This window comes from Bos indicus, chromosome 11 (genome assembly GCF_029378745.1).
Source record: "Bos indicus isolate NIAB-ARS_2022 breed Sahiwal x Tharparkar chromosome 11, NIAB-ARS_B.indTharparkar_mat_pri_1.0, whole genome shotgun sequence".
Lineage (NCBI taxonomy): Eukaryota > Metazoa > Chordata > Mammalia > Artiodactyla > Bovidae > Bos > Bos indicus.
Window position 1 is genome coordinate 104,787,073 of NC_091770.1, and position 17,879 is coordinate 104,804,951.

The window sequence follows — 17,879 nt, forward strand, 5'->3', positions numbered from 1 at the left end:
TCTGAAACGAGAGCCTGCTGGAGAGCGGGGCTCCGGGCTGCCTTGGCTGGGGGCTGCCTGCCCTCCCCTGCCCTTTACAAGCCTTGCCCGTGTTCTGCGCAGGACCTCAGGGGCGGGCACCCAGGCGTGCTGGTGCCACGCACGCGTCCCGGGGCTGGTGTTGCCCACCCTTGCCGAGTGACCCTGAAGGCTGCTCCAGGTCCAGGTCTCCGAGCCCAAGGTTTCTCGAAGGCCGCGTCCTGCAGCGCAGAGCCCTGCACAGCGGGGGCTCTGCCTTCCTGATCTGGAGGCGTTGGTGGGGGTCTGTGTCCACACCCCTCCAGCAGCTGTCCCTCGAGGGCAAGCACTGGGCAGCCCGACAGGCCGGCCTGGACAGGCCTCTTCAGCACTGCTGTGGTTTTCTCGTCCGTAAAGGTGGGTGCAGGGAAGAGAATTTTCCAAGTCGGTTTGTTTCTTGACACGACAGAACATTCAAAGTCACGTGAAGCGACCTTCACACGGAAAACGTCCTGGGCTGGCGTGGGCGGCTGTGTGCTCGTAGAGGGTGTGGGATGTGCTGACCCTGAGTCCGGAGTTCTTACGTAGAAGCAGCGAGTGTGTGTGTGTGGCGGGCACTTCGGCTGCAGCCCTCGTGTGACAAGGTGTCATCGTGTTTGGTGGCTGGGCCGGACATTCTGAGCCTCCAGCAGGCACGCTGCTCGTCACCCTGGCGGAGGGGACCCTTGTTCAGGCCGCACACAGGAGGCGCGCGCGAGGTCTGGGGACCTGCCGGCGTAGAGCATGCACCTGGCTGCTAGGCATTTGGTCGATTTTTTTTCCCCATCGTCTCCTGCCTGGCTTCTCTTGGTACCGCCTCCAGCCTTTTCCAGTCGCTTGTGGTCTGGGAAGTCCTCCAGAGCAGCCCGTTAGTGTTGCGGGTAGCATCGAGTCACTAGGCCCCAAGCAAGGACGGCTCCCTGAGTCAAACGTGTGCCACGTCTGAGCGTCTGCCGTTGGTGGCTGCCGTCTGAGCGCACCAGGCCTTCCCGCTCATCTCCGGGGTCTTCCCGCACCCGCGTGTGCAGCCCGCTCGGCTCTGGGCAGGTGCGGATGCTGTGCTCAAGGCCTCTGACGGAGCAAGGTTGTGCTTTGCTGTCTTTCTGAAGGTGCAGGTGGCAGCCGATTGCTCGCGGGCCCAGGTGCCAAGGGTTGCCCAGAGGTCCAGCGGGCCGCGAGTGCCCAGGAGGGACCGAGCCCCGCTGCCCACAAAGCTCTGTGGACGACGTGTGGGTTTGGGGAATCAGGATGGGTTTGGAGCCTCGAGAGGCATGGTTCTGGGTCCCTGCTACTCTGTGTCACGTGCCGGGGGGGCGGGCAGCTGTGAGAGCTGGAGACCCCTGCCTGCCTGGCTTGCGTCCCCTGGCCTTGGTATGGCCCCGCCCCGGAAGCTGGGCCTCCTAGAGTCCAGTTGCCCTGGGCCAGGGTCTGGTCACTGCAGCCCCTCAGCGTGATGCTGCCCTGGGGGTGCGTGTCAGCCATCTGGCTGGATGGTGATCGGCAGCCCCGGCCCCCACCTCCCGTCCAGAGCTGCCTGGGGCTCGCAGCTCGTGGAGGCTATCTGCCCGTGTCCCGAGGGCAGGCACCAGCCGTGGAAACGTACAGTCCCCAGGTCCCCCTCGCACACCGTCAACCCTGGTCTTGGCCCCTCCTGGAGGCTGTTTGTGGTTGTTGGCGAGGCCAAGAAGGCCAGGAAGGGGCAGCGGGTGTAGGGCCAGAGGCCCCGGCCCCAGGGCCCCAGAGCAAAGCAGGGGTGCTGAGGAGGCAAGGAGAGGGTGGGCTTTGGGATTGAGGGGCGTGGTGGGGATCATGGGAGGCTCTGGTGGTGGCCGAGGGCACGGGGGTCCTACTCCCAAGTGACCAGTGCAGGGGCTGCCACGGGGTGGGGAGGGCACGCTGAGCCAGCCACTGTGGCCTGGCTGTGGCCAGATCCGAGCGTGGCCTCTTGAGGCTCCGTCTGTACAGAGGGGCTGATGGGGCCCTCACGGAGGTCACGGTCATCCAGGCCCAGGGAGGCTTTCCAGCTGCCAGCCGGTCCGTCGCCCCTGCCTGGAGCCCCGTGGGCTGGACGTTGCTGCGGGAGGTTGCCGAGGCTCGTGGGGTGCGGGTGCAGCCTGTCCCTGTGTCGCTTGCGTACCCCCACTGCAGGTGGCTTCCGCCGGCTTCTCCCCTCTACTGCCGCGGCGGCCCCTGAAAAGTGCCCCCTGGGGGTTGTGGAGGGTCTCAGCCTCCTGGCCGCTGGCCCGCGAGGTGCGTCAGGAGCGAGGCCTTAGGGCAGGGTGCTCTGTGAGGTCAGGGTACATGATGCTCTGTGAGGACGGGATGAGGTTCTAGGGCCTCCCGGGCTTCGGTCCCCTGCCGCAGAGTGGGGACCCCCCGTCCTGTCCCTGCACTTGCTGGGGATCTGGGGCGGGGACTGGAGAAACAGCCTGGCATCAGCAGGTCCCCAAGGGGTGGCCGGGGTGGGGGTCAGATCTGGGGGACAGATCTGCTTGGGGACAGTCCTGCCAGCTCGTGAGCCCCCAGGTGGGCCGGCTCGGTGGGACGTAGCCCGAAGGGGTGCCGAGGTGCAGTCCGCGCGAGCCTCCCACCCAGGCTTTTAGCAGGGGAGAGTGGGGGTGACGAGCTGGACTGCGTGGGGGCCACCGTGCTGGCCCAGGCGGGAGGTGCCCCCGCCGCGGTGGAGACGGGGAAGCCCCGCTCCAGTTCTCGGTCTGTCTCACGGGAGCAGCCCTGCCTCCGTCTGCAGAGGCCCTGCCGCCTGCGCCTCCGCTCATGACAAGCACTGGCCTGGTGACTCCGGCTGAGTCAGTGTCGGGGGTGGGGTTGAGCCTCTGCCCCGGGAGGACACCGAGGGGCCAGGCTTGAAGCACATTGCGGTGGTGGGGTCTCCAGAAGCCCCCCAGGAGCCCCTTGGGTGCCGGGCTGGCTCTCTGCACCCCCAGGTCTCAAGCTTGGCCCTGCCGCACCCCTCGCGTGGCTCTGGAGGTGCCGAGCGTCTGTGCCCACATCCGAGAAATGGCGATGCTTGAGGGCGGTGGGAGGGCTGGGGATGTCCCGTAGAGGCCAGCCCACGTCGGGCCCTGAGGAGCCGCCCTGCTCCCTGACCGCCCGGCATCCTGGGGCGGGAGGGCCCCTGGGATGGCTGCCCCCGTATCCAGCACAGGAGGCCTGAGTATCTGCTGGGTGTCCCCCACGCCGCGGGGCTGCGGGAATGCAGAGCAGCAGACAGGCGGGGGTGGAGGCACCCGCGTTCCACGACAGAGCTGGGTGGCGGCCCTGAGCCTGCGGAGCGGCGTGGCTCAGAATGAAACAAGCATCGCTTCTTTTCCTGTTGAAGAGAAACCGCCTCGCCAGCCCGGGGCTTGGGGGCCCCCTTGCCCCCCAGACAGCCGCGGGGCAGGCGGGGTTTCATCAGGAATTCCCCCACTCCCCGTGTCCCCTCCTCCGCCACCTGGGCTGGCGCCCCGGAGGTGCTGGGGAAGGTTCAGGGGTGCTGCCTGGACGAGAGGCTGTGGTGCCCGGGAGCCCCTGCCGGGCCCCAGAGAGGTGAGCGTGCTCCCAGATGCCCGCGCTCGTCATCCCCACGGTGGGCATCCCTGCCGGCAGCAGGTCCGGCCTGAAACTCGGGGCGGGCCTCCCGGGCTGGCCTGGGGTCTCTGCGTGAGAGTGAGGGGTGCTGGGCGTCCGGGGGAGAGCCGGCTCTGGCGCTGGGAGGGGAGCACCCCGCCCTCCCAGCCCCTTCTCCACCCGCGGGTGGGACAACGGGCTGCTCGAGTCCCCAGGCTCCCAGAGGGCAGGGCGGCCACCGCGGCTGTTCCCCAGACTCGAGCTTTGCCTCGAGGATGCTCTGATTTCAGGCGGGGGCGGGGGCAGGGGCGGGAGGTGCACAGGCTACCTTCTGCCAGCAGGCCCTGTGTTTGGGGATCTCCGCTTTGCAGAGGCCGCGGCGGTGACGGCGTCGCACGCAGGTTCAATGGTGCTCGTGGTAAAGAATCCGCCTGCCAGTGCAGGAGACGCGGGTTTGGTTCCTGCATCAGGAAGATCCCCTGGAGAAGGAAATGGCAGCCCACTCCAGTATTCTGGCCCAGGAATCCCCATGGACAGACGAACCTGGCGGGCTACAGTCCTCGGGGTCGTCAAGAGTCGGACAGACTGAGGGGCTGAGCACAGCCTCAGCTGCCCCGTGGCCCCCTCCCTATGGCCCCCCGCCCCCGTTCTGTGCCTCTTGCCGGGGATGCCGGCAGGCCTGGGGGTTTGGGTTTGGCCCCTCCCTGGCCTCCCCCCGGGGCAGCTCCTGTCTGGCCACTGAGCAGGAGGAATGACCCCGGGGTGGGCGCGGGGCCCTGTCACTGAGGTCGCCTGAATCCTCGTCGTCCCCAGCCGTCTCTGGGGTGGGACCCAGCTGGTGGCTCTGTGGCCTGTGCCGTGGGGTGGGCACCTTGCTGGGCGGATGGAGAAATGGTACCCAGGTAGGAGCCTGGCCCTGGGGTTGGTCTCCGAATGCCATGGCCACCGTCCAGTCATTGCCAGTCCTGACCCTAAACGCCCCCAACCCCCAACTTCACCAAAGGCTCTGGGGACAGGCCCACCTGCTGGGCTGACCTAGGGATTGGTCCATCTGGGGTCACCTGGCTGAAGAACCGGCCGAGCCCCGAGGTCCAGGAGGCCCTGGAGTCATGGGGGCAGGGGACAGGAGGGTGGCGAGCTGGCATTTCGGGAGCCAGCCTTCAGGGCACCTGCAGTGTGCGGGAGGGGCGAGGGGTGGTATCCGTGCAGCAGGACCCGTTATTCCGAGGCTCCGAGCAGCCTGTGTGGTGGTCTTAGCACCCTGGCAGAGGGGGCGTCTTGCAGCCAGGGGCCCAGGCCAGAGCTGCAGGGCTCCGCTGTGGTCTGGCCCCAGCGTCCAGGTGTGTTCCCTGCGCCGGCGAGCCTGGCTCCCCGAGCCATGGAAGGTCAGGGTGAACGGAGCTCTGGGACTCGGCCGGAGCGGTGTCCCCTCTAGCTTCAGTGTGCCCCTCAGCCCCTAGGGTGCCCCCAGGGAGTGCCCTCCGTGGGTGCCTCTCTGGGTGCTGCAGGAACTGGGGGGAAGCTGGTGCAGACACGCCGGGTTGCTGCTCTTGCTTGGCCTGGCATGCAGGCTGGACCCCAGCCCCCTGGGACTGTGAGCTTCCGGGGGTGGGGCTGGGGGCAGCCTCCTGCCAAGACCCCGTCCCGAGCGCCCCACCTAGGGCCCTGGCACCGTTGCGCCTGAGCTCTCTTGTGGACCTGGAGGTCCAGGCGCCAGCTGGCCAGCCCCGGGAGCCCCGTCTGCCGCACCCCCGCCTCCCGCTTGCGCTCCCCACTTCCACCATGGCGGCCGGGCTCCAGCCACATCTGCCACCGCGGGGCCCAACCGCAGTGCCCCCAGACTGTGCCAGTGTGCCGACGAGGGCGGGCCCACCACTTCCCCTTCCTCCCCTGCCCCTGGCCAGCCCGGCCGGCTCAGGACCGCCGTCAGAACCCCGAAGTGTCTCCCCATGTCCCTCGTGGCAGAAGCCACCCAGGGTCACCATCTGCCGCCTCGGGGGGCAGGGCAAGCGTCCCTTGGGTGGTGGTGCTGATGGTGGGGATGCTGGCCTCGGTGGTGGTGGTGCTGAGGCTGATGGTGGTGATGATGCTGGAGCTTCCGTCCACCGAGTCCACAGCCCCTGGTCCCTCTGGGCCCTGGTGTAGCCTTGACACCGGTGGAGTCATGCTGTCTGCTCCTCACTCAGCAGCGTCCTGCTGGCCTCTCAGCGTCCACTCTGCTTGCCCTCTCCTCCCCCTCCCCCAGATGTCACAGAGGCTGGGAAGGGCAGTGCCAGGAAGCAACAGTTGGCAGCCGCCTGCCTTCCACGCAGCCTGCTAGGGTGGAGCCCTGTCGGGTGTCGGGGTGTCTGAGTGGTGGGCGAGGGGTGAAGGAGACGCGTGTCTTGGATCACTGTGTCCCCGCTCCTGTCTCCTCCGGGGTCTGGAGAGTCGGGGCTGCCCTGGGCTCTGATGTGGCCCCTGACGTCAATGGCCTCCTGGGCCTGGGACCCTTCTGGCCGGTGGGGAGGCCCCTCCCTAGGGCCCCTGAGGCCGCCTGCCTGCTGGGCTCGACCCTCCTCTGAGGCTCCGAGGTGGAGGCTGAGCTGACCCGTGTCCTCCACGCTGGAGCTGAGGTTTGGGGCGTTGTTGGGGAAGGGGCCATGTTACCCCAGAGGAGCCGCAGTCCAGGCCACCTGAGCCCCGGGGTGGAGGCCATGGGCTGGCCGTGTTTCCTGGCCCACCCTCTGCAGGCCCCTGGCTCGGACTGGAACCCGGCCCTGCCGGGGCTCTCTGCACAGCAGGTGCGCCCACTTAGAGAAGGGGCGCTGCCCCCGTTCCTGAGGGCCCCATCCCCATGGGGCCTGGGGACCTTCCTGCCTCCCCGCCCCCCGCCCCCCCCCAAACCTCGGCGCGCCGTGGTCCTGCCGCAGGCCCCACGGCTGCCACTTCTGCCTCCCGCGGGTGCCAGGGGAAGCAGTCCTTCCGGAAGGCGGGGGCTGGGGGTGGGCGTCCCAGGAAGCTCTGGAGGGCCTGCCAGCTCCCCGACGAGGGTTTCGGTTCCGGGGGGCTGGGGGAGGGTGGTCCTCGGGCAGGGGTGGGGGAGCGGACGCCTGTGCTCAGAGCCTGGCTTGGTCCTGGTTGGGTTGGGGGCTGGCTCCCTGGGGCTCTTCTCGCTCCCCCCGCCCCCCGTGCCCGTCTCTTTCTGCCCCCTGCCCAGCTCCTGCCTGGGGCCCCTCCCCACGCTCCCTTGCCTCTGCTGGGCTTCCTGCTTGGCCGGGCCTGGTGCCCTCCTGGCCCCCAGGATGTGCAGCCTGGGCTCTGGACCCCAGCTTGGGGCCTGCTTGGACCCCGCCCTGCTGGGCCCTGCAGGTTCGGGGGAGTGGTGGAGCCTCCCAGCTCTGCTTTCCGAGGGTTGGGGGTCCGCTGGCCGCGAGGCTGTGAGGCTCGCCTTGGGCTGGCATTTCCTGTCGCCTCCCCCGCCTTCCCTGGCAGAGGCCGGAAGGGAGTTGGTGGGGGTTCCCCGGCTTCCTTCTGGAGGGCCCGGGCGGGGAGGGAGGCAGGAGGGTCCTGGAGGGCTTTCTGGAGGAGGGAGCCTATGCAGTTGGGGGCTGTCGGCTGGGGGAATGCCCCCCGGCCCCCAGAGGGAGCCCAGGGCCTCCTGCTTGGCCATGCCCGAGCTTGCATACAGCTCCACGGGGAGCTCACCACCTCAAGAAGCAGCCTGTGCTTGTACCGTGGGAACAGTCTCTGACTGCTGAGTGTGACCTTGCACCCCTGCCCCGGGGCCCTGTGGGCACTGCTGTGCTCTGGGCGCTGAGCCTTCTGGGCATTTCGTCTCTGCCCCGTGGCATCTGTTTCTGGCCCCCAGATGTTTGCGTTTATAGCGTCAGTTTTACGGCCTGAAACGCTTTCTGTGCCAAGAAGGAGGTCAGTCCCTCACCCTGCCAGGCAGGCCTTCCTGACCCGAGCCTGGCAGCTCTTCTGCCCCTCTGCCCGGGTCGGGGCTGCCTGCCTCTTCTTGGAGTTCCCTGTGTACTCCCGGCCCGGCCTCCATCCGAGGCCGGGTCTCACGGATTGCTGCTGGTCCCCAGGGGCCGGGAGGGCGTCAGCGGAGGGCGGTCCTGGGCCCGGCCCAGGTTCTGGGCAGGGAGATTCGGAAGTTGGGCTTTGCCCCTCCCCCGGAGCGGCCTGGGTCCTCAGGGGTGGGAGGGTTGGGCGTCAGCAGCTCCCAGGGTGGGGTCTGGGCCTGAGCCTTGAGCCCTGCAGCCCAGGATCAGATAGACATGTAGTGACCGCTGGTGGCAAGGCCCCTGTGGGTCCAAAGTGTGACTTCAAGAAGAGCCCTTATCGTAGCCACTGCTTATCGGAGGGTGGGACACGTACTGGCCCGGAAGAAGCAGGCTCCGTACACGTGGAGCAGGGGGTGTTCAGGCACTTTTCTTTCTAATGTTCCCTGCCTGGCCGGACTCCAGGAGACTCCAGGAGATACACCCAGGGCATTGTCACCCAGGCTCCAGGAAAGTGTCCACTGTGGCGTTGTGTGCCAACAGGAAGGGCCCTAAGTGGGAGTCTGGGGGCCTCGGGGGTCGCCGAGGTGGGCCTGGGCTGGGGTGGCCCCTCCCCGGGGCCCGTAGCCCCCTGGTCTGGAGCGGTTGGTATACGTGTGAGCCTGGGAGCCGGCCTGGGGAACCAGGCCCTCCCTTCACATCTGGAGGGTGGGCTGTACCCAGGACCGCTGCCCCCCCCGTCTCCTCTTTCTCCCAGTGCCCCCCTTCCTGGTGCCAGGCTCTCCCGCCCAGTTTTCCAGCGCCTGGCTCCCCCTCCTCGCGGTTCTCATACTTGGGGTGCCGCCTGGCAGCTGGCAGCCAAACAGGCCACTTCCCTCCTTCCTTCCGGCCAGAGCTTTCTCCTGCCTCTCCCGCCCCTTCCTGCCAGGGAGCAGCAAACAAACAAGCAGGCCAGCAGTCAGGCCCCGCAGGCCCAGCTCACACCCGCGAGTGTCTGCAGCTGTGGGAGTGGGGAGCTCTGCGGCCCTGCCCCGCGGGCATGGCCAGCCAGCAGCAGGGGACCCCCCGACCCTGCCATCTGCACTCCACCCCTTACAGGCAGCCGCCTCCGAGAAGCCCCTTTGTCTTCTCCTCCAATCTGAAACTCTCCAGTGCCCCAGGCTGGCCAAGTGGAGGTGGGGAAACTGCAGGAACCCTAGGGTGACGTCTCCCTCTTGGCTTCAGACCCCAGTCTCGTTTCCAGAGGAGAACAGTGGGCGGCTCCCCTCAGGAGGCCAGGCCCTCGGGCTTCTGGATGCGGAGGTCGGAACGCTCACGTGATCTGTGGCCCCAGCGGTAGCTGCTGTGCTCTCTGGGGACGATGCCTGCAAAATGGATGTTGTAATGTCCATCTTGCTCCCCCTGCCCCTGTCCCCTGGAGGTTAGAAAGGTGCTTCTCGGGACTCAGTGACGGGGAGGGGCCTGTGCTAGCCTGCACCTTGCAGCGTGGGCTGAGGCAGGGTTCCTCACGCAGGGAGGGGGCGGCGAGGGCCGGTGAAGTGGGCATCCCAGGGGCCGTGGGGAAAGAGCAGTGACCGTGGGCCTGGGGGCAGCTGCGGGTTTGGGTGAGTGTGCCTGCTGCGCATTTCCTTGTCCATCACAGGTGGGTGGACAAGGTCACGGGCCTTCACTGAGGTCAAGGGTGTGCAGCCAGACCTCGTGTCTGCTTCCCTTCCTGCATCCTGCCTGCTCTCGCCAACCCCTGGGGAAGATCTCTGGACACACAGGTTACAGGCATCCTCTTGTGGGTCATGTGTGAAAGTCGCTCCATCGTGTCCAACTCTTTGTGACCCCATGGACTGTACAGTCCATGGAATTCTCCAGGCCAGGATACTGGAGTGGGTAGTGAAGTCGTTCAGTCGTGTCTGACTCTTTGTGACCCCATGGACTGTAGCCTACCAGGCTCTTCTGTTCATGGGATTTTCCTGGCAATAGTACTGGAGTGGATTGCCATTTCCTTCTCCAGGGGAATCTTCCCAACCCAGGGATCAAACCCAGGTCTCCCTCATTGTAGACAGACGCTTTACCGCCTGAGCCACCAGGGAAGTCCTGCTGGAGTGGGTAGCCTATCCCTTATCCAGGGGATCTTCCTGACTCGGAAATTGAACCCAGGTCTCCTGCATTGTGGGCAGATTCTTTACCAGCTGAGCCACAAGGGAAGCCCAGGAATACTGGAGTAGGGTAACCTTTCCCTTCTCCAGAGGATCTTCCCGATCCAGGAATGGAAGCAGGATCTCCCGCATTGCAGGTGGATTCTTTACCAGCTGAGGTGTCAGAGAAGCCCCCTGATGTGGGTGCTATGCTATGCTAAGTCACTTCAGTCGTGTCCGACTCTGTGTGACCCCATAGATGGCAGCCCACCTGGCTCCCCTGTCCCTGGGATTCTCCAAGCAAGAACACTGGAGTGGGCTGCCATTTCCTTCTCCAATGCATGAAAGTGAAAAGTGAAATTGAAGTCGCTCAGTCATGTCCGACTCTTAGCGACCCCATGGACTGCAGCCTAACAGGCTCCTCTGTCCATGGGATTTTCCAAGCAAGAGTACTGGAGTGGGATGCCATTGCCTTCTCCCCTGATGTGGGTGCCGGAAGCCTAATGGCTCATAGGGCTGGATTGCAGTTCCCATCTATGCCAGTAGGTGCCGCCATCTGGACCTAGACTCCATAAGCTCTTACCTTCAGTGAAACGGTTTATGCTCCTTTCTGTGAATGGCGAGGGTTTTCGATGAGGCTGTCTTGCTGGTGCAGTGGCAGATGGGCCCTACTCCTTGGCGTGGAATTCAAGGCCCCCTTGTCATGCCCCTCCTCCCTCAGAGGGCAAGTGAGGGACGGGGTGCCCAGCAAGCTGGGGGCTGCAGGAAGGAAATGGGTAATAGCTCCCAGAGAAGGGGGTCCTCAGGGTTGGCAGAGCCTCCTGTGTGCCTGGGGGGGGGGACCACCCCACTCTGTGGGCTGCCCAGCACCTCCATGGACAAGTTCAGAAGGCCCTGGGTGAGAGCTCGGCTCTGGCCAAAGTCGGGCTTGCCTGGCCGTGCCTGGAGGTGGAAGTGTCCTGCAGCGTGTCCCCAGGACTGTTGGTACTGGTGACCGATGTGGGGGGGAGGACTTGGGGGTGATGCCCAGACAAGGCTTCTTCCTGTTCTGAGCCTGGCGCTCTGGGCACGGCTGCTGTCAGGTTCGGGCACGCAAAATCCTCCTGGGGTTGTTGGGTGGTCAGGCAGAGTGTCCCCCCAACCTGGGGGTGCCTGGAGAGGGTCACTGCATTGCACCCCTGGCCTGCTCGACTTGTCAGAAGCTTGTGTGATCACCGCAGGCCTGGCTGGAAGACCCAGAGACCGTTTTTCAGATGGGAAGGCTGAGGCCCCGGGCGGGGTCGGGGGTGGGGTCCTGGTATGCTCAGGGCACCCTGCCAGACAGAGGCAGGGTTTGCTGTGGCCTGCAGCTCTGGCTCCAGCGGCCGTGTTTGGGCCTCTTTGAGTTCCCGTGGTCTGCTCAGGCCCTCGGGCGGCAGTTTCACCCCAGAGAGCCTTCCTCCTGTAGAAGCTTCTCGCTGAGCCCTCGGGGTGGGGAAGGGAGGCCCAATTAGTGCTTGACGGGACTTGGAAAACCCTGGGATGAAAGACCGGTGTGTGGGAGGTCCGGGCCTCTCACCGCAGCCTCTGTAGGCTGCCTGTCTCCAGGCCTGGCGCACGCCCGGGCCCCTCCACCAGGCCCACTAGGAAGCTCCCCGCCCCCGGGCCACAGGCCACCAGGCCCCGGGCACACAGGACGTGTACCTCTCCAGGGCCCCGTGTGTTAGAGGGCCTGTGGGCGTGGTGTCTCGGCCACCGCTGCTTGGGCCCCTGAGCAGGCCTGTGCGGTGTGCGGGGCCCACCGTGCGTGCGTGGTTGGAAGGACGCGGGGCCTCAGTTCCCTGTCTGTAAAATGGGGTCAGGGGACCTGCCGTTTACCTCGCAACTTCACTCGCTCATCCACACTGAGCAGAGGACACGGACTGTTCTGCTGCACGGTGGGTGTGGTGGAAACGTCAGCTTTCACCTTGACCCCCTGAGTAGATGGGCAGAGAGGCTGGCAACTCGGGGCCACCACGCATTCCAGGTGGATGGGCTTGGGGTGCTGCGGGTTCGAGGGGCAGCCATCTGGCCTCCCTGCCCGGGTAGGCTGTCAGCCTGCCCTTCCTACGTCTGCCTCGGGCCCAGCCTGAACCTCAGAGTTGGGCCAGGTGGGGCTGGTGCCCAGAGGGGAGCTCCGGGTGTGCCTGGCCGGGCCTCCCTGGCCAGCGGGGCCCTGTCCAGGGCAGTCCCTTGCCATTCACGACCTGGCGTGGTCGCTGTGGCCCAGGGGGTAGTGGGTCGCCGGTGTGGGCTCCTGACCAGCCTCCTGTGGCTTCTTGTCTTGCAGACTTCTCCACGCAGGTGAACTCCTCCTCCCTCAGCTCCCCCACGGCGCGCAGCTCCATGGCCGCCCCCTCGCTGCACCCCTCCCTGGGGCCCAGCATCGGCTCCTCGCTCGGCTCTCCGGGACAGCTGCACTCACCCATCAGCACCCTCAGCTCGCCCATCAACGGCATGGGCCCACCCTTCTCGGTCATCAGTTCCCCCATGGGCCCGCACTCTATGTCGGTGCCCACCACACCCACCCTGGGCTTTGGCACCGGCAGCCCCCAGGTAAGTGCGGGGAGGAGCCTGGGCCAGGGGCAGGGCCTGGACTAAGGGGCGGGGCCAGCGCCAGGGGGCGGGGCCTGACTTTACCTGCACCTTCTATGTTGGCTCAGATAGTAAAACGTCTGTCTACAATGCAGGAGACCTGGGTTCGATCCCTGGGTCGGGAAGATTCCCTGGAGAAGGAAATGGCAACCCACTCCAGTACTCTTGCCTAGAAAATCCCATGGATGGAGGAGCCTAGTGCAGGCTACTGTCCATGGGGTCGCAAAGAGTCAGACACTACTGAGCGACTTCACTTTCGCTTTCACTTTCTATGGCCCCTGGGAAGCAGGTGCCATCACTTAAACCTTCTGTCTCTGGAAGCAGTCTCAGAGATGACCTCCTGGGCTTGGTGGTCTCCATGGTCGAGTTTGCTCAGATGCTTCTTGGAACAGTCTGTCTTTTGGGGTTGTGTCCAGATCAGGAGGCAGCTGGCGCCTGGCAGAGCCAGCTCTTGTCTGGGGGACCCCTGAGGCCTGGTCCACCACCCACCCCCACCAACCCGCCCAGTGTGGGTGCTTCTTGTCTGAACACCGACAGAGCTGCCCGGGGTGCCCAGGGCCCCAACTGCTCATCTTGTCTCCTGGCTCTGATGGTCTCCTGGTGGGATTTTTTGCTGAATGCCTGGGAGTTCTGCTTGAATCCCAAGGGTTCTCCTTGTTTCTGGGGCTCAAACTGTCCTTCCTGACAGAGCTGAGTTCCCCTTTGCTGCATGTCATTCATGTCTGGGATCAGCTGTCATCTTTGTGGAGGAAGGTCCCAGTAGAGAAAGGCCAACCCCACAGGGGGAGGCCCCCCATAAAGGAAGGCACCCCCACCCCAGTAGAGGAGGCCCCCATAGAGGGAGGATCCCCATAGAGAGAGGCCTCCCATAGAGAAAGCACTGCCCCCATAGAGGGAGGTCCCTGTAGAGGAGGGCCCACCAGTAGAGGAAGGCACCCCCACCCCAGTAGAGGAGGCCCCCATAGAGGAAAGCCCCTCCCATAGAGGAGGCCCCAGTAGAGGAGGCCCCCATAGAGGAGGCCCCCGTAGAGGAAGGCCTGTCCATCAAGGAGGCCCCAGTAGAGGAGGGCCCTATGACAGGAGCTCTGGGAGCTGTCTCCCTGAGGGGGGCAGGACAGCCGTCTCAAGAGGGACTCCAGCACAGGCCCCCCTGCCCAGAGACGTGTGGCTAACGGTGTCAGCGTGTCCCGCGGGCTCCCTGCTGCCCGGGAGCAGCTGCCTCCAGGACTCTCCACTCCTGGGATGCCTTGAGGTCTGGAGCCTGCCCCCTGCCTGTCAGCTAGGCCTGTCCGGAGCTGGTCTCGGTGGAGCCCCCCTCTGGCTCTCCAGGCCCCTCATCAGCCCCTTTGTTCCTGGGGAGCCCATGCTCCCTTGTGTCCGGGCCTTCCAGAAGCAGACAGAAGGCTGGAGGGTTGGTGCGAGGGGTCTCAGCTGCCTTCCTGGGCCTGACCGTGTTCTTTGTAGCGTAGCCACCACACCCCGATCCTCGCTGGCTGCAGAGTGCCTGCTGCTCAGCGAGAGGCAGACGAGGCCCGACCTGCACCTGTCCCCTGGGAACTGGGCCAGAGGCAGCACCTGCTGGCTCTCAGGCCTGCGAAGCTCCTTGCTGCCCCCTGGCCTGGTACCTGCCCTGCACGCCTCCAGGGCTCATGTGCGGAGGAGCCTGGGTGCGAGTCTGGAGTGGGGGCTCTGCGGGGTAGGGCCCGAGGGTGTCAGTGATGCCCCCAAGCTTTGGGGTTAGCCTTTCTGGGGGGGCGGTGCTGGGGGGTGCAGTGGTGCCCCCAGGCCTTGGGGTTAGCCTGTCTGGGGGGGCGGTGCTGGGGGTGGGGGTTCGGGGCCTCGTCTGTCCCAGTCTGTTGCCGCCGGCACGCGATGGGTGCTTGTTGAGTGCAGGTGCTTGTGAGCGAGGAGCCGCAGGTCCCGAGCCTGATGCCGGGGCTCAGGGAGTGGAGGGGGTGGGTGTGTCCCCGGACGTTCGCCGCGACCCACCGCTCAGCTGTCCGCCTGTCCTTCTGTAGGTCAGTCGGGCCGCAGGGGGCTTAGCCGCGGTCCGAGCCCTGGGATCAGCCTCTGGCCACCATTCCTGGGAAGGCCTTAGTCCCCACCACCCTGCCCCCCATAACTCCTTCCCTGGGAGCCGAGTTCAGCTTCTAAGCTTCAGCAGTTTGTCTTAAAAACTTGGGGTTCCCCATATTCATGGAAGTGTGGGTGGAGTTCGGGGGGGCATCCCCCCACCTCCGCCTCAAAACCACAACCGCGGAGTCATGGGGCCGGAACCAGTGAGGCAGTCTGACTCCTGCTGCTGGCGGGGATGGCCCCCGACTCGACCGCGCCCTGCAGGGAAGTGGATGCGGGCGGTGCTGGGGGCTCTGGGCAGAAATGGGCCGGGCCGCAGGCACCGTGGGCTGAGCTGCCCCTCCTCTCCCCTGGTTCAGGGGCTCCATCAGCCCAGGGGGCGTTCCCCACCTCGGCCCAGAGCTCGCCTGCAGTGCTAGGCACGTGTGGGCACCTTGGCGCCCTGGCCTCACCACCCTGATCAGCCTCCCTGGGCAGGACCCGCATGGGCCCTGCCTGTCCTTGCTGTGGGCACCACGGCCATGAAGCTGCGTCCACCAGGCCATGTGTAGGGGTTTGCCCCCAGCCTTGATGGGCAGGCAGAGGCCGGTGGGGTCCAGGGGCCTCCCACCCCATGCTGACGGGGGTGATCGGCTTCACCCGCGAGGGCTGGAAAGGAAGGGTGTGGTGGGCGTGGACGAGGGGCGGCGAGAGACAGGAGATCACTGAAGGCTCCGCAGGAACTGAGGTGAATGCCAAGGATGTGAAAGGGGAAATGGGATGGGCCCCCACCCTGGGCACACCACGGAGCCGCCACTGATGCTGACCATACCTGAGGGCTCCGTCCCTGGTGCTAAGGCCCGCCTCAGGTTATGGAGGGCGGACACCGGTCCCGAGGGCCTGCCTGTGGTGGCCTGGGGGACAGGACAGGTGGCCCCTACTCACCCAGCATGGTTTGGACAGCCACAGAGGAAGTGCCCGAGTTCCTTTCCGGGGTGCTGCCCAGCGGATCCAGCTGTTCAGTGTTGCAGCCGGGCTCCCACAGCCCGCGGGAGGCCTCGGGCCCAGCCTCTGGCCCACACAGTGTCCTCAGGGCCCCTAGGGCCCTCCCTTGGCCTCTGCTGCTGACTGGCCACCCCAGCCACCCCAGTCTCCTGCCCTTTTCCCAGCAGTCCTTTGGTGTGCCCTTCTCCAAGCATGTGCTTGGCGGCCCCCTCTGGCTGGGAGCTGCCTTCCGTCCTCTGCGGCCCAGCCGGCCTGGGGCTGGCCCCCGGAGGCCCCAGTAGTCCTGCAGAGGCTGCTTGCTGTGCCCTGAGCTGGGTTCAGGAGCTCTGCTGTCAGCGCGGCCCCCAGATTGCTCTGTCATCCCAACGGCGACTTTCGGACGGAGACACTCCTGTTTATCCGGTTTTTACACAAGAAGCCTCAGGCCCAGGGCGGTTAGATAATTCCCCCAAAGTCACTCAGGGAACGGAGGAGGCAGAACCCTCATGGTCAGCTGTGGCCGAACCCCCACCTCCTGGCGAGCCCCACGGGCTGGGCAGGGGGTGTTCTCCGTGGCCTTGGGTGCCTGGCCGGGTGCTCGGTGGATGGTCTCGCGGCTCTGGGCTGGCCTGGGGCCCTGGACACCCTTTCTGCAGCATGCAGGGAGTCCCTCAGACTCCCAGAGGCCCGAGCTCACACCTGCGTCACCCCTTAAAGCCGTGTGCCCCTGGCTGGCCGCTGCATCCACTCTGGAGGTGGGTGGGCGGCTCTCCCCGCTCACTCAGGGCTTCCCATGGGGTGCAGCCCGATGGCACTCGGCAAATAGCCGAGGCCCCCGCTGAGTTGACCGTCTTCTGGGAGATGCTCCTGAAGCCTGCAGACTGTGCTGGGGGGTGGGGGGTATTCTTGGAGGCAGTGGGGTTCTCTGGACACCCCTCACCCCTCCCCTTGGGTCCTGACAGCCCCACATGGCCGGAGCTGGCCTCCCGGCCTCCCTGCAGCCCCCTGAGTCCCATGGGCTTCAGCGTCCTCAAGGAACCAGGTGGCCACCTGGGCAGGCGAGCCCAGACGTCCAGGGCTGGAAGAGCCCCTGCAGGTGCTCAGCGAGTGCTCTGTGCACGCTGAGCACCAGCTCCTCCTGTCCTGGGAGGAGGGGGATGGGAATCGGGGCCCACAGGGAGGGAAGGGGGTGAGGCTCCCATGTGCAGGAGGAGCCCAGCCCGGGGAGACCCGGGGGCAGCGCGGCGGCTGCGGTCCGTCCAGAAGAGCTGCAGGACCTGACTTCCGCCTCGGTCAGGGCTTTGCAGAAGTGAGGGTGCTGGGGGGCTGCCGGCTGGCGCCCTGGCGCCTGTGGGGTGCGGCTGGCTTGCAGGGTGTGGTGGGAAGCACCCCTGGGCCCTGGGCGCTGAGGGGAGAGCTGGGGTGGGCGCAGCGGAACCAAAACTGCTGTGTCACTGCCGCGGCAGCTGTTGCCACGGTGACCGGTGAGTTTCCCACGCTTCCTCCTGGCGCAGCGTCAGGATGGCGGGAGGGGCGGAGGGGGTGTGTGTGTGGGTGAGGGTGTGTGTGTGTGTGTGTGTGTGTGTGTGTGTAAGGATTGTGTGTGTGTGTGTGCGTGATGGCGGGAGGGGCGGAGGGTGTGTGTGTGTGTGAGGTGTGTGAGGATATGTGTGTGTGTGTGAGGATTGTGTGTGTGTGTGTGATGGAGGATGTGTGTGTGTGAGAGGTGTGTTTGTGAGGATATGTGTGTGTGTGTGTGTGTGTGAGGATTGTGTGTGTGTGTGTGTGAGGATTGTGTGTGTGTGTGTGAGAGGTGTGTGTGTGAGGATATGTGTGTGTGTGAGGATATGTGTGTATGTGTGAGGATATGTGTGTGTGTGTGAGGATTGTGTGTGTGTGTGTGTGATGGAGGATGTGTGTGTGTGAGAGGTGTGTGTGTGTGAGGATTGTGTGTGTGTGTGATGGAGGATGTGTGTGTGTGAGAGGTGTGTTTGTGAGGATATGTGTGTGTGTGTGTGAGAATTTGTGTGTGTGTGTGAGGATTGTGTGTGTGTGTGTGAGAGGTGTGTGTGTGAGGATATGTGTGTGTGTGTGAGGATATGTGTGTATGTGTGAGGATATGTGTGTGTGTGTGAGGATTGTGTGTGTGTGTGTGTGATGGAGGATGTGTGTGTGTGAGAGGTGTGTGTGTGTGAGGATTGTGTGTGTGTGTGTGATGGAGGATGTGTGTGTGTGAGAGGTGTGTGTGTGAGGATATGTGTGTGTGTGTGAGGATTGTGTGTGTGTGTGTGTGATGGAGGATGTGTGTGTGTGAGAGGTGTGTGTGTGATGTGTGTGTTTGTGTGAGGTGTGTGTGAGGGTTGTGTGTGTGTGTGTGTGTGTGATGGCGGAGGATGTGTGTGTGAGGTGTGTGTGTGAGGATATGTGTGTGTGTGAGGATTGTGTGTGTGTGTGATGGAGGATGTGTGTGTGTGAGAGGTGTGTGTGAAAGGTGTGTGTGTGA

At 65.2% G+C, this 17,879-nt stretch overlaps 1 protein-coding gene across 3 annotated transcripts in view; it reads left to right on the forward strand.

Annotated features, from left to right (window-relative positions):
- RXRA (retinoid X receptor alpha) overlaps window positions 1-17,879 on the forward strand; it is a 93,795-nt gene that overhangs the window by 53,536 nt on the left and 22,380 nt on the right. For all 3 annotated transcript variants that reach the window (XM_070799662.1, XM_070799664.1, XM_070799663.1), the window contains exon 2: window positions 12,033-12,298. In XM_070799662.1, coding sequence (XP_070655763.1) covers window positions 12,033-12,298 — 266 coding nt within the window. The remainder of the gene's footprint in view (window positions 1-12,032; window positions 12,299-17,879) is intronic.